Source organism: Microplitis mediator, chromosome 5 (genome assembly GCF_029852145.1).
Source record: "Microplitis mediator isolate UGA2020A chromosome 5, iyMicMedi2.1, whole genome shotgun sequence".
Lineage (NCBI taxonomy): Eukaryota > Metazoa > Arthropoda > Insecta > Hymenoptera > Braconidae > Microplitis > Microplitis mediator.
In genome coordinates, this window is record NC_079973.1 from 928,405 (window position 1) to 943,787 (window position 15,383).

Genomic DNA, 15,383 nt, shown 5'->3' on the forward strand with positions numbered 1-15,383 from the left:
CAAATACCCTCTACCTCTACCCTCAACGCAGACTTTTCAGGTCTCACTCACTCCAACCCTCTGGTATAGCATTGAAATCATTTTCCTCGCTCTTTCACACCCTCAAGTCCTCTCGAAACTCTCTCTCTCGAGGAAGAGGTTTCGTATCATACATACCACCTATCCACCAAGTCACCGAGTGCTACCTTCAAAATTTTCTCGCGTCTCGCCATAGTTCTATCAGTATCGGGTTACCTCAGCTCGCCACGCCGGGTCAGTGCGGTCTTTATCAGTGAATCCTCGCCAATTTCGGTCACAACCTAAGCACCGTCTCACCTGAAACCAAAAAAAATAAAATAAATGTTAAGGTTATAAAAATGTTTAGTGAATTAAATTTAAAAAAAAAAAATTCAAACAATAAAAACAAAAAATTAAAATTGTATTTGATACAAGTCGGATACCAATACGAATGGTTTTGATCGTGTCTCATCCTCGAAGTCACGGAATCCGGGCTTCTCATTTCTTACACAGCCGGCGGGTTGGACGAAAGAGGATCCGCAAAAGGACCGCGGCTAAATTCATACCACAATAGTAGTAAAAGTTTTTTTAATCATCAACATCAGGAGTAGCAGCAGCAGCATCAACAACAGTAGCAGTAGTAGCAGTAGCAGTAGCTGCAGCAGAACTTATTTATTTATTTCTTTCATTTCTCCGTCTACTTTCTCCCTATCTGCCACCACCTCGAGCTTGATCGCCCGGCGGATCATCAGGAGCACGAGGATCTAACTTTGACAATTTACATTGGATTCGGTTGGTTTAAATTTACATTGACACGCGTGTAAAAACCAATCGCTACTGATCGCTCGGACTAGTATAGAATTACTGAGCGGATGGATCAAACGCGATACTGCTTACGAGGAATAAACTTGTGTTTAAAATTATTGTCCTCGCAATAAAAATCATTTATTATTTATTTATTTATTTATTTATTAACTTACTATTTATTTATTATTATTTAAGTGGTAGACCAAGGTTATGGTCGAGATAAACCGGGAGTCGCGAGCAGCCTGATAAGGAGAAAACGTAACGAACCGACGGCTTTAGTTTAGTATAACGAGTGCGTGGCTGGCTCTGGGCCCGCTCGGACGCGACTCTGCCCTCCGGGCGAATTTATTAATCGTTAAGATTTTAAAATCATTAAATAATTGTTTAATATCGTTCATCATAGATCCGAACGCTTTCTTACCGTTGCCATTAGACAGCAAATATATTAAATTTAGAAAAAAATATTTACGCAACTAAACTATTTTTATTTATCTGGATGCTATGGATTTATAAATTTGTGTGTGAAAATTTAAGTGTTGTTGCCACGTTATTCACTGCGTGTCCATGTGTACAGTGCATTAAAAAGTAGTTTTTTTTTTTTATTTATTTTTTCAAGACTAGTATTTTTGGAGTAAACAATTGTAGAGACTGATAGTGAGTTTGAAAAAATTAATATCAGAGTTGAGTGAAAAAAAAAAAAAAAAAAAAAAATTGAATGACTGCAGTGTGAGTAATATTAAATAACAGACAGTAATAATTATACTGGAGCTGTATTTGCCGTACGCACCACTGCCGGGAGGTGGCGGAATCCTCCCGGCGGTGTCAGGGGGAGTAGGAGGTGGTGGGGGTGGGGTGGGTGGCTGCCGTCCAGTTCTGCTCGGTGGTGTTGATTTATCAATGTCTGCGGCGGTACAGCAGCCGAGTTCGAACCCGGGACCTCAGGCCCACCCGCCCCATCCCGTGACTAGTTTCATCGGGGCACCACCTGCCCACCCCCCGGGGTTCATCGGGGCCCTTCCGCCGCTGCCCAGTGCTCCAGTACACATACCCAGATCTCCGGATGTCGTGCTACCTCTTGGGCCCTCTCTACCTGCGGGTCATCACCGCGAGCCAGATTTAGATGCACCGCCTAATCCAGATGTTTTGCTTTCTCTTCTTGCTCGCAATAAACATCTCGAAGGTAATTTAACAAATAATTATTGTAACTTATAGATGTTTACCACGGATTTTATTGTAGTTCATATTGTTTACGATATGATAAAAATAATAAATGATATAAAAATTTTTGTACTGAATTTCAGTAGTGTCTATAAGATTTTTTTTTTCGAGTTATCTTTTGATAAGCAAAAGTAGACGATAGACATTATGCTGCTTTTTTTTATCAAACCAATGATGAAATTTAAACTATTAACACGTTTCTATTTCAAATACGGCTAGATAAATATTTACTTTTGTCTATAACATATTTTTATGGACTGGTTTTATTTACAACAACTGATGAAAATTTAATATTTTACTTTGGTCTATTATTTATTTTTAATTTCGCTCAAGTGGAGCGAGTTAAGGGGTATAAAGAAAAATTTCTAAGGGTGCAACAGATTGCCACTCGTACATAATGCACGGCTACTTTGTAGTGCATGCACGCTCCCGAGTTATTTAGAGGTATGCAACACAACTCGCACACATCCGCACACTCACACATTCATTTGTGAGCTTGTACGAGTAAAATAAACTCGTACCATCACTGCGTGAAAATGTGCTAAGTGTTTCGCATTCTCTACGTGACATACCCTTGCTTTTTACATGCAATTTCATAAATTATTTTTTTCTTACCATTCTGAGGTCAGATTCCACTGAAAAATTTTTTTTTCAATTTTTCAGTCACATTCCAACGAAAAAATTTTTTTTCTTCAATTTTACCATCAAATTTTATTGAAAAAATTTTTTTGTCGCCAAATTTTGATCAAAAAATTTTTTTCTCAGTTTTATACTCAAACGTCATTGAAAAAATAATTTTTATGAACTTTAAAATAAAGTTGTATTGAAAAATTCATTTTTACTCATTTGAGAACTGCACTGTAAAAAATCGGGAGTGAATTCGGAGTGATTACGAATTTTTATTTAAATCCGGATTCACTCCGTCACTCGGAGTTTCGGAGTTTTTAAAAAAAATCGGCATACGGAGTAAATAAGGAGTTTATTTTTTTCAGCGGAGTGATTTCGGAGTGGTTGTGATTTTGCTTCAATCCGCATTCACTCCGCAAATTTTTTTCAGTGTAAAATTAGTTTTTCAATTAATTTCGAATTGAACTTTTTTTTCGTTCAATAATTTTTCCATGCATGCAAAAAATTTAATAAATTTTAAAACGTTTAAAAAATAGTCTATGAACACGGAAAAAAATAAACTTTAAAAATTAGTGTTTGAAATTATAACCCGGAACCCGGTTGTCAATATGGGGAATTTTAACATTCAAATAGTAAATTTTATAATACGTGTCGTCTATTTTCTAAGCATCAGTTACGATTTTTAAAGTTCAAATAGTAATTTTTCTTACATAGACAATAAATTTTCATACTTATCCTGTAATTATTCACGTTTTAATCATAAATAAAAAAATTACTATTTAGAATGATGATATTTACCGATCACTTTATCACTACTCTCTAAAACTAAATTAGTGAAAAACCACTAATTACTTGTGAATATTCACTAATATAAATTGTCCAAAGTATACGACTATGAATTAGTGACTATTCACTTTTTGAATTAGTGAAAAAAACAACATATAGAATTAGTGAAAATTTCACTGATTGAATTAGTCAAAAATGTACTAATTCACTTGTTGACGAGGATTTATTTGGAAAAATATTGTATCGTTGCTAATAATATTGTATCAAAATATTATTATTATTATTATTATTATTATTATTTGTAATTGATTATAAAATTTTTTTAGCAACTTGATCGACTAAATTAGCAATTAAAATTACTTTCGTATGGTAAATATTTATATCATAATTATACTCATAACCTGATTCTATTGTCAATGATGGTTTTGATTAAGGTTCGGTAAAAAAAGTTGGAGTAAAAATATAAAGCTATTAAAAAATAACAAGATGTATTATTTAGCAACTAAATTAGGTTTTATTTAATTAACTTACTTTAATTACTACTGTTCAGTTGTATTTAAAAATTATCGTAATTAATTTTGCCCTGAATTTGATAATTCAATGACAGAATAAAAAGTCCTTAAGCGAGGCACCACTAGTAATCATTGTAGAATCCGGGGAATCACTAATGAATTAGTGAATCTAATTCAAAATCACTAATTTTGTAGTGAATTTTAAGATCACTATTTCAATTAGTGAAATTTTCACTTATTTAGTTTTAGAGAGTATAAAAAATTGTCATTCTCAATTTATATAGTTCATTTTTTTCCGTGAAGTGAAAAAAAAATCAGCGTCATTCACCTGTCCATGTGACTTATTCATCCCCTCAATCTCGGTGAGTGGAGCAAGGTCGAAGGAGTCGTTTAATTATGCACACGGCAGAGGAGCAAAACGGTTCTGATTATATAGTACATTCTGTAAAGTGCTAGCGGGCTTTAAAACCAAGTTAAATGACTGGGTTTCAAAATTATCCATATTAATATTAAATCATAATGGCACAGCAGTGCGACGCTGATAGCAATGGCGAAGGTAAAAGCGCCACCGATACCGATGCCGAGCTAATGGGTAATTTTGGAAATTAATTATTAACCAAAGATCCTCAGTCACTTAGTCGCTCATTCACCTCGCCGTCAATTCACTTACTCTGCCATTAAACTTTTTTCTTTGATTTATTTTAGTCGTTTGAAATTGGATTATGTTAATGTAATAATTATTGCCGCGGAAAAAATTCGATTTAAAAAATTACGAATCAAGTTTACCGGCAGTGCGTGAGGAAACTGTATTGAGTTTTGAGGAATGCGAGGAAGAGAAAAATCTCACAGAAATATGGAATCTCAGATGCACCGAGGTACCAGACATCCGAGCAAGAAGTGATGGATATTCCTTCCCATCCTCTGCTTCGAGTCTCGAGTAACTCGGATTCGAGAAATAATTTAGCGGCAAAAATCGATTGGACTCGATAAACGAGCTAGCGAGGAATTTGGTCGTGCGTCGGTGAAAAAACTTAAGCTCCCATCCAAACAGAGTCTATACTTCGTTTGTGAATCTCGTTCGAGGTGCATCGGGATGAGAATCAGGATGAGGATGAGGATGAGTAGAGGATCAGTCGCCTCTTTTGTCTTCTTTGTGTATATTTTCTTTTGCATCACACAGACACTGCAGACACTGCTTTGGCTCAAATAAAAATATATTAGACATTTGAAATTTTTTTATTTTATTTTATCAGCCAAATTTTAAATTATCTTTACTATAAATTATTTATTATACATTTTGCAAAAATCTTTATTTATTTAGTAATCTTACTATTTAAATTCATTTTTTACCCGTGTAACAAAAAAGTTAATGACCGTAAATTACAAAATTTTTATGAAGTTCAAAAACGATCAACTCAAAATTCAGAATCCTTTCAAATTTGTAAGTTCACTCCCTGTTCAAACAAATAACCGAAATTCTAGTTTTTTGACGCAAATGGGCACTAAGTAGGTCAAGTTAGTTAAGAGCATCGTTTTTGATTAGCTTTTAGCTGACCTGACTCTCAGTATCCATTTAAGTCAAAAGGTCAAATTTACTTTATTTTTCTTACCTAAGACTGCTACGGATTTCTTGAAGACACAAATTTTTTTCTCAGCGCCGAGCCCTGAGTCTAGATTTTCCATCGAAAGTCTATAGAATTTCTTAGACTACGATCTTGACTAAAATTAAGGTGTCCGTTGGATGTTTGGACCACTAGCGCAGAGAAGTGAATTCAGTTAATTTTTTGAACGATTTTTTTTTTTACATGGGTATTTTAGCCTCAATCCAGCCTCACTCAGTAAAAAAAGCATTTTGAGCCTCAAATAATGCTCACAGAGCCTCAAATAATACTAATCGAATTTAAATTACATAGTCGAGAAGTAGGTTCATTTGAGGCTCATTGAGGCTTTTTGAACATCATTTGAGTCTCAAAATGCTTTATTTACTCAGTGAGGCCGGATTGAGGCTTACTTGGGTTCAATGAGGCTAGATATTTTGACCCGGGTATATTGATAAAAAAATGACTTGTTTGTAAAAGTTGATAAATTTTCCAAGTGTTATAAATAGATTATAAATAAAAAATAAATAAGAAAAATCAGGTGTTGCTCTAGCCTGTAGGGTATTTGACATTTGGTTTGTTTGGGTTGATAAATATAGACCACCGTGGTAGATAAGGAGTTTGTTTTACCTTAAAAGAAGCAGCTCTTTTTGTTAAAAGGCCCTCACGTCGACTCGTTGGATATTTTAATAAGGTAAGTGCTGCAAGGCCTGCCTAACACTAAACTCCCTTTTGCCCCTCGCACCCCGTCTACGGGGTGGTTTAATCATGTAATGTGTTCTCGGGGGCACGGCTACTCCGCAATCAATACGATATTGCCCCAAGCACGATATTCCGGATGCGTTACTAAAAAAAACCCAAGTTAAAAGCCTCGAAATATCTTAGTACCCTTTTTTCTTCCTCCATTTCAACAAAATTATGGCGTTAAAAATAATAATAATAATAATAAATAAATGTATAATTATTACAATAGGTAATAAAAATAAATTACGTCAAAAAGACGCGTGTAATCGAGTTCCGAGAACCCGTTTTTATCATACCGACCTTCGGATATTGTGTGTGCCGATTAAAAATACATTTTTTACAATTTAATAATATAATTATATATGTTTTTTTTTTTTTTTCAAGTTTATTATTATGAAAGTTTGTCAATACGATTTATAACTTAATATTTTTGATAAGAGGTTATAATTGTCTGGTACTCTCATCGATATACTATTTAAATTTCACTGATTTCATTACATCAGCGACCTTGGTTAATTTCTTTTCGTTAATCGAAACAGATGATTGGTTTTATCGCAAGGCCACTGGCACAAGGTCACTAACTTTTTTATTTTTATTTTTATTCTCGGCAATTAAATCGCCGAAATAATTATTTATCTGATAGAAACAAAAATTAATACTACTTTTTTTTTTCTTATAGAAAGTATATTTTTTTTTATATTTTATAAAAAATATATAAAGGGGTTGGCTTAAGCCCTAGGGTTGTCTGTATGAGGGTGAAAAGAAAATGGCGGAAGTATATATATATGTAACGCAATAAATTGATAAGTTTTGGAAAATATTTGATGGGAAAAATTTTGGACTTTTTTTTAATAAAATTTGATTCTTATTAATAGTAAAAAAAAAATTATTTACATTTATTCTTAAAGACTTAAATAAACGTTTCAAATGACTGAAAATGGATGGGAAATATTTTTAGGTCGCGTGCATTTGATATAATATTACAAGTATCCCAGGATCCATTGTCTACTTGATACATTTTTTTTAACTCAAACGTAAAAAATCATGTGTACTCTTACTTAGGTCACTTATGTCTGCACCGTAAAAAATTGGGAGTGAATTCGGAGGGAATATAGATTTTATTTCAATCCAAATTCTCTCCATCACTCAGAGTTCCGCAGAAAAAAAATCCCTCCGCATACGGAGTAAATAGAGAATTTTTTTCAGCGCAATCCGCATCCCTGGCGATCCGGAATTTTTGTGTTAAAGAAAATTTCCTTTGGAGTGAATTTCACTCCGAAGGGATTAAATAAATAAAAAATCCGCTCCGCGTTAAATCCGTCCACTCCGCGAATTTTTTAATGTGTGGTTTCATATATTTATTGAAAATATATGATTATATATTACTAGAGAAAAAACAGCAACAGTTTATTTATTTGGCTGAATAACAATTTTAAAAAAAATGTAGCACATGTAACATGCAGATGATCAAATGATGGGGTTCAAGGTGACAAGAGACAAGTTGACAGTAGATATGGAATTTAAAATAATCAATCTACGAGAGCAAGTGACCTCGAGGAAAGTCCACATTCAGACAATCGCCCACATGCCAAGCTATTGCTCTTATATTATTATAGTTTTAAATATACAAATATATATTTATTTCATTTTCTTAGTCTGCTATTATTTGTACAATAATTCGATTTTCTAACAAAAATTTTCCGTTGTATTTAATCAAAATTTTTTTTCATTTACTCCAATTCATTTTATTTTCAGCTGACCAAAATTATTAAATAATTTATTTATCAAAGTAAATGGGTAAAAAAAATATATATCAAAATGATTTACTAAAATTATTTATTTTCTATACATCTACAAGCACTTAATTGTAAGTAAACCGCAAGCCGTATCACTCAACAACGACCGATATGTTTATTTAAAAAATTTATCTTCACTTCTATAAAAAATTGTTGAGAAAAATCAAGTCGGCGCGGGAACTGGCATTAAATTTAAAAATTGACCCAAGAATGAACTAGACCATCAGCAGAAAGCGGCTAATTGAAACCAAAAATTTCAAGAGCGCGGTCGCTTCTATTGACAACTAGATTGCAGCCTGCGATAGGGCGGCCTGTACAAAGGGAAAGAAGCAGACCAAGAGTATATCAGACTAAAGTTTTGCAAAATATTAATTTGTAAAAACTATTGTGGAGATAAAAGGCTTAAAAGTGACACCATAACCCAAGTGGTAATCCGAGTAGAGCTAGTGTTGTATTGATGCAGCAAAACATGATGTCAAAGTTGAGTAATATAACAACCGCTGGTCGCACTCACGTGGGAACTGGCCTAAGGGGTGGAGGTGCTGGCGAACGTTTCCGCGGGGTTGGTTATTTTCACGAGCTTGCATACAAGGGATGTTTGATACATTTGTATATATTTATGTATCATGTGACTGTACATAGGTCTTTGTGTGTATTTGTTGTAGACATAAATGAGAGAGCAAGCACAAGGGGCGTGTTTGGTGGTTCAGCATTATCGAACCAGCACATACTCACTTTGACGGCACGTGACTACTCGACGGATACTGTTTGCGTAACATAATCATATACACAGCGTAATCAGTATACTAGATATATTATGTACCACCGGAGGCTTGAGGTGTTCGCTGCAACCCAGTCTTCATTGTTACTAAAACCACTGGGTTCCCGTCGGATTAAGTACCTCTTGATGGGAACTAAACTGCCTTTACTATTGTTACATCTCAAGTTCACTTTTTTTCAATTTTTATTGTTATTACGCAATGGAAATATTTTTTTTTATTCACTAAACTCACAAATGCGTCAGAATAAAAATAGTAAATATTTTTTTTCATTTACTAAATTAGACAATTAAATTTTCGTTACCATTTTACCCCACTTTCTTTTCGCTCCATAAATTTTTTTGTTAATTTACTATTAATTTATTATTTTATTGTTTTATGTTTTTTTTTAATTTTATATTTTCCTGATTTTTTATGTTTTAGAACTTGAAGATGATAGACAATGTCATTTACCGATCAAAAAAGAACGTGAGTTACTTTTATTATTTTATGCTTTTTCAATTTATTAATTTATTTACTTATAAAAAAAGAAACAAGTATTTTTATTTTTGAAAAATGATCAAGAGATTTTTGGACCGAAAGCTTTATGTTAAATCACTCGAGTCTAAAGTCGCCCGGATGATGAGTCTTTGAAGTGCGTATTGAAACACTCTTTATACTCGAGTGTTCTAGCTATTTTGTGTCATCTAAAAGCGAGAGCTAAAAAGGATAAACCTCCCTCTGACTTTGTCGATCTTCGTACCCATATGTCACTAAAAACCCACTCACCTTTGAGCTCTCCTCTGCAATATCTGTTGCTACAGTTGGTCATCTAGCTCTTGATACTGTTGTTCAAAATAAAAAAAAAAATAAAAGTATAAAACCATTGACATTTTATCCAGCCCTCGAGTTTTCAAGCCTCTTATAAGTATGCGGGCTCATTTGAAGTTCCCGCTAAATTTCAAATTTTTTTTGGAGTAAAAAATAGAAAGTAAATTTAAATATTAGTTTTAATAATAAAGCGTCATTGAAAAAAGTTACTGATGCATGTAATGTCAGGCCACACCGCGTCCTTTTTATACAAATATATATTTTCCATTGCAAGTACACATGGCGTCGCGACTTGGGTTATTCCAGGACACATTGGAGCACCAGTTGTCCTGGCACGCTCGGCCACGTGTCTGACACGTGGTCACTGATGAGTGGATTGTTCATTCCGCTGGCTTGATGCACCTCTATACACATCGTGGGTCTATAAAATACAGGGTTTGCTTTTATTTCAACGAGGGCGTGTTTAGATTTTACAAAAGACACTACAGTTTAATATCTACTCAAGCTTACGGCGATTTGTCGGATTTTTTCGGGGAATTATACTCAACATTCAATCAGGAACACGCTTATTTAAACCACTAAGTACTTTCGTAACACCTCTTCTTTTTTGTAATTTCAAACTTAAATTTATTCGTACCAAAATTAATTATTTTGGTTGTTACTAAAATTTTCTGGTAACTTAAAATTTTTTCTTTCAATTGACTCCAAAAAAAAATTCAAAATTAAATTTTTCAATAACTTTTATACATTGAAGGGAAAGAAATATTTCGTAGAAAAATAAAATCTCTAGTTTTTGATTCAAAAAATTTTTTAAATAAATTTTATGAAAAATTATAATACATAAATTTATAGAATAAATGCATTACAAATTTAAGTGGACAAATGGTTCGTTGCAAAATCGATAACTTTCCATGAGTGTTCACAAGTCCATTAAGATAATTACTATATAACTATCTTTCTCCCGCGTATTATTATTCATTTTATATTCTACATACATTTAACTTGTCGCCTATCACACTAACAAACCCTACGGCTATATATGTACATATTTTTATATCTAGTGTCCGTAACTACTATTTTACTGGCCTTAGATTTATTATTAAATATTAAACATTAATTATTAATCCACTAAACATTAATTATTAATCCATTAATTATTAATTATTAATTACATTAACTGTAATTATTAATCACCATCATCCCTAACAATAAATAATTTATTTCTCTGTAACCTAATTTTCAAGTATTAAAATTAGTGATGCAAAATGACCATTTTTATGTCAAGTCAGGTCACGAGAAATTGACTGCCGATTCAAAAATTAAACAAAAATTTCTCCTCACTTCTATTTAGATGTAAAATGACGTTAAAAATTTTTTTCGCTCAATTTTTTATAAAATCATTTTTGGGCAAAATCAAGTCGGCGCGGGAATCGGCATTAAATTCAAAAATTTTTTCGCTGATAAATTGACGTAAATGGTCAGACAATTTTCCTGCCTTACATCACTAGTTTATATACATTTTAAAAATATATAAAAGTTTATCGATCTATAAACTATTCGATCACGGTCAATGAGTTTGGGTGTTGGAAAGGTGACTTTTATTGTCTGAAAAATAGGTGACAGTTTACAATAGACTAGCCACTCCTTTTATAAACTGAACATAAAATATATACATATATGTACAGATATATGTTGGCTATTATTCTCACATCCCGTCAGTGTCATACAATTTTTAGACTAGGGTTTAATCATCCATGTTCGCTTTATTTGTCGACAATCTTTACAAATAAAAAAAATGTCAACTAAAAAAAAAAAACATATATTTTAAATTTCCATAAATAATTTTATAGACATGAGAGCACTTTTGCTTAATTTTTTTTGAGAAAAAAAAATTATAAACTGTAACATGAGTAAGAGAATAAAGTAGCGACATTTGGCATACACGAGTCGCCACGCGACTGACACAAGTTTTCATATACAAAATATATTATAATAGTTTTTGTAACTATTATTAATAAAAGTAAGAGCTGTTATATATTTTGCTTACGAAAAAAATTTTTGAGTTTGAAAGTTTTAAAATTTTATCAGGTGCATGCAACAGAGCACGGATATCGTCTAATGAAACGAGGATTTTTAAAAAAACTGCAATCCTGTGGGTCTTCGGAGTATCTCCCTTTCATAACGATCCCCATAGTCGATGATATAAGCTCCAGTTTCTATAGTAATCGCGCATAGTTTTCGTTCACCATGCATGGACGCGAGTAATATACCAGAGATGATAACTATAGATCTATATTTCAATAGAAAATTTTTCAGGCTTCGTGTAGCTTCTCGTTATTGTGGTTATTACAATCAAAAAGAGATTATTTTTGCTCTCCAAATTAAAAAAAAAATCCTATTACTTTTTTTTTAATAATTTGATTTTTAAATTGAATGACTTAAATTTTTTTTAATGAAAATTTATTGTTTTTCTGTGAACATTTTTTGAGAACTTCACTTTCAATAAGAAGCATAAGAAAAAATTAATTTTTCACAAAAACTTAATGATTTTTTTTTCCAAAAAAAAATAAAAAAATGAATAAACATCTGTACAACTAATGTAACAAAAAGTCAAGTGAAAGTGCGGAAATCTGTGGAATGGAAAAACATATCGCATCCTAATAGCCCTCATTGGCACCCTTTTTTCAAGGCTTGTACAAGAGTCCAAAGCAACCCCTACCCTACTGTTTTCATTTCAATTTAAATCCCCTGGTATACACGAACACGAATACGACTAGGAATATTCGACGGACTCCGAGTAGAGCCACACACATCCATCCTCGTTCGTATGTCTGAATTACTCTATAGGGTTTTGTGTATCCCGTACAGTAGAACGGCCAGATGGTGGATACACAGAAGCTATAGAAGCTTATATACATACACGCATTGATATATACATATATATAGCCGACTGGTGCCGACGAGGGATCAAAATGATCGAGCATGTCAATGTTTGGTTAGGCTCATACTCGCATACGCATAACGTGGTTAACGAATCAGTTTATTCTGCGGCTTTCGTCTCCTTATTATTATTCACATTAGCTTTTATTTTCGAGTGGCTTATATCATCATTGATCATTATTCCATTTATGTTTATTTTATACCAATACGAGACTTGATAGCTGATTAATTTTTGAGCTGCTTGGAAAAAAATATTTTCAAAAATTTATTTCAATATTCCTTTGAGGTCCGACGAGTCCAAACCTCCGGAGACTTTGGTCAAATAGTTTTCAGTTTGTAGTTCATGGGTCTGTGAAGATAAATCAAAACAAAGGGTGGAAAAGTAAATTAAGATTTATGGTAGTTTTTTTTTATTAAATCAAAAGTTTAATTGGCGGGCGAGTTTGAGGTATTATATATATGCAAGTCAAAAGTTCTGGGTATTAGAGGTAGAGTATGGGGGTGGACTAGGTAGATCCAGCTGACCATGAAGCACGACTTCTGCTCTGGAATTGGGGAACGCAATATCCCGGAACACCCGTGGACTGCATTTTACGGAAGCCATAATGTAGAGCAGACACCCGAGTGATTCACCAAAATGCCCGGCAGATGCGCGATCGTCAAGATATAGTAGAGTATTATATATACTATGTATCTATGTATGTATGAGGCATTTAACTTTTTCGAGTATTATATTTTATAGACACCCTGTAAATCGAGTTGATACTATTTAAGTACTTATCAGCAATATATACCCGTCTTCCTGTTTTTTTATATTTTTAGTCACGCGAATTTTAGTTTCATTGATTTATTTTCATTATTATTTTTTTTTTATTTATTGTTATTAATTTTTTGACTTTTTAATTGATTTATTGTTTTTTTTCATTCATAATTTGGTAAAAAGTACAAATTTCGAACCTCGAAATTTTTAATTCAATTTTTGTAATTTAAATAACTGGTTTTTTTTTTAAATTCACTACTCAAATTGTAAAAAGAAATTATTTTTATTTACAAATTCAAAATATAACTTCAATTTATGACTCCTCCATAATTTGATCCTAAAAAAAAAATGATACTGAAGTTAGCCGGCATCCAATAATTTTTGGTTTCTTTTTTAAACGATAAATTCGTAAAAAAAAATATTTGAAAAAATTGCACTTATAATTTTTTTAATTTTCTACATGTGCATATTTTTACTTTTTTTTTTTGTAATTTATTTGTTGAAAAAAAAAAACTCAAAAATTGTTAATTGTCTGCTAACTTCTGGATCATAAAAAAAAAAGAATGAAAATTTTCAAAAGTTCACTTCTGTAGAACACAAAAAAAAAAAATTGAACTTTAATCATCAATGGATTATTTGTAATGAACATTTAAAAATTCCGTGAGAAAAAATGAGTATAAAAAAGGCGCCATCGTGAAAATGTTAGCAAGAGAAAAAAGCTCGAGGCTGCTTTGAAGCCAGAGACAAACAGTTCGCCATAGGCGATAAGATGATGATGAAACATGACAAGTGACACCCTGATGGCGTTCGAAGAAGTCAGCAGCAAGGAACAGAAATAAAAATAGATAGAAGCAAGAACGAATGAACGGACATATATACGAGAAGTTACCCCACTGGCAGTACACCCACGCACAATAAGCACCCTAATGGGTACACGCATCCGTTGATTAGAAGCTTCGAGGCCAGTGGGCTGGGTTCACTCCAGTTCTCTGCTCAATGTTCAATGTTCAGTGTTCAGTGTTTAGTTCTACCGATGCTTCATGAATTTACACTCGCATACTGGAACCAGAACCCTGCGACAGAGAAATAAAAGAGAATATAAGAGTAAAATAAAACGCAGAGACAAACTTTTACGTGAATGTTGTGCGAGTCGGGGGAGGAAAGAAGAATAGAACTCTCGACAATAGACCAAGTCCCTTTATTTTTTCAATTGTTCCATCCATTGACTTATTCCTTTTTCTCCACACGTCAAATAAAATCATACATGTATTTTTAAAATATTTTTTTTTTATTATCAACTCAATTATTAGTTTTAATGCTTATGGAGACAATAATAGAGTACAGGTACTAAGTAATGTCGTTGCGTGACTGATTTATTTAACTGATAAGCCGCCTGGAGAGTGCATTCACACATGCTACATCCAGGTAGATAAATCGATCCTACACTCGACTCATTCGGTTGTGCCATAATGCTTGTACTCCAAAGTACTCTGCTGTAATTATTATAATGCCAAGTAATTTATGATTTATTGCTCCATCCACTTAAAAATTTATAAAATCCATTACCGCTGTCATGCTTTTATTTAAATAAATAAATTACTTATTATTATTTTTTTTATCAATCAAAATTAATCCGGCCAAAATAAATGTTCATAATTTTTCGTTTAATTAAAAAGTAGAAGTTCGCGAGGGGTGAAAATTTTTTTTTAAATTTTATGGTTACTAAATTTGATGATACTTTGCGCGTTGATTATGCAGACTTTATAGCTCGTAATTTAACCAGATTGCGAGTAACTGCCCCATAGCTCTTCGGATTTTATTAGCTCCTGTAAAATTTAAAAAAATGGAGGCGGTTTTCTACTGGAGAAATTTTTTTTTATTAACAAATAAAATAAATTGATATTTTGTTTATATAAATCTAAATCTACAGTCTATTGTTGATGTTAATACGCAAATGTATATTCTGGATTACGTTATATTCCGTTAAATTCCCCGGGGTCTTCATTAGC

At 32.7% G+C, this 15,383-nt stretch overlaps 1 protein-coding gene across 5 annotated transcripts in view; it reads left to right on the forward strand.

Annotated features, from left to right (window-relative positions):
- Window positions 1-155: 155 nt before the first annotated feature.
- LOC130668288 (LIM/homeobox protein Lhx3) overlaps window positions 156-15,383 on the forward strand; it is a 30,796-nt gene continuing 15,568 nt past the window's right edge. Inside the window, exons 1-2 of one of the 5 annotated variants that reach the window (XM_057470503.1) lie at window positions 156-1,984; window positions 9,288-9,332. In XM_057470503.1, coding sequence (XP_057326486.1) covers window positions 1,702-1,984; window positions 9,288-9,332 — 328 coding nt within the window. In that variant the 5' untranslated portion in view covers window positions 156-1,701. Of the gene's footprint in view, window positions 1,985-8,920; window positions 9,120-9,287; window positions 9,333-15,383 lie in introns of those variants that run through there. The other 4 variants (XM_057470504.1, XM_057470508.1, XM_057470505.1 and 1 more) reach the window with 4 other exon arrangements.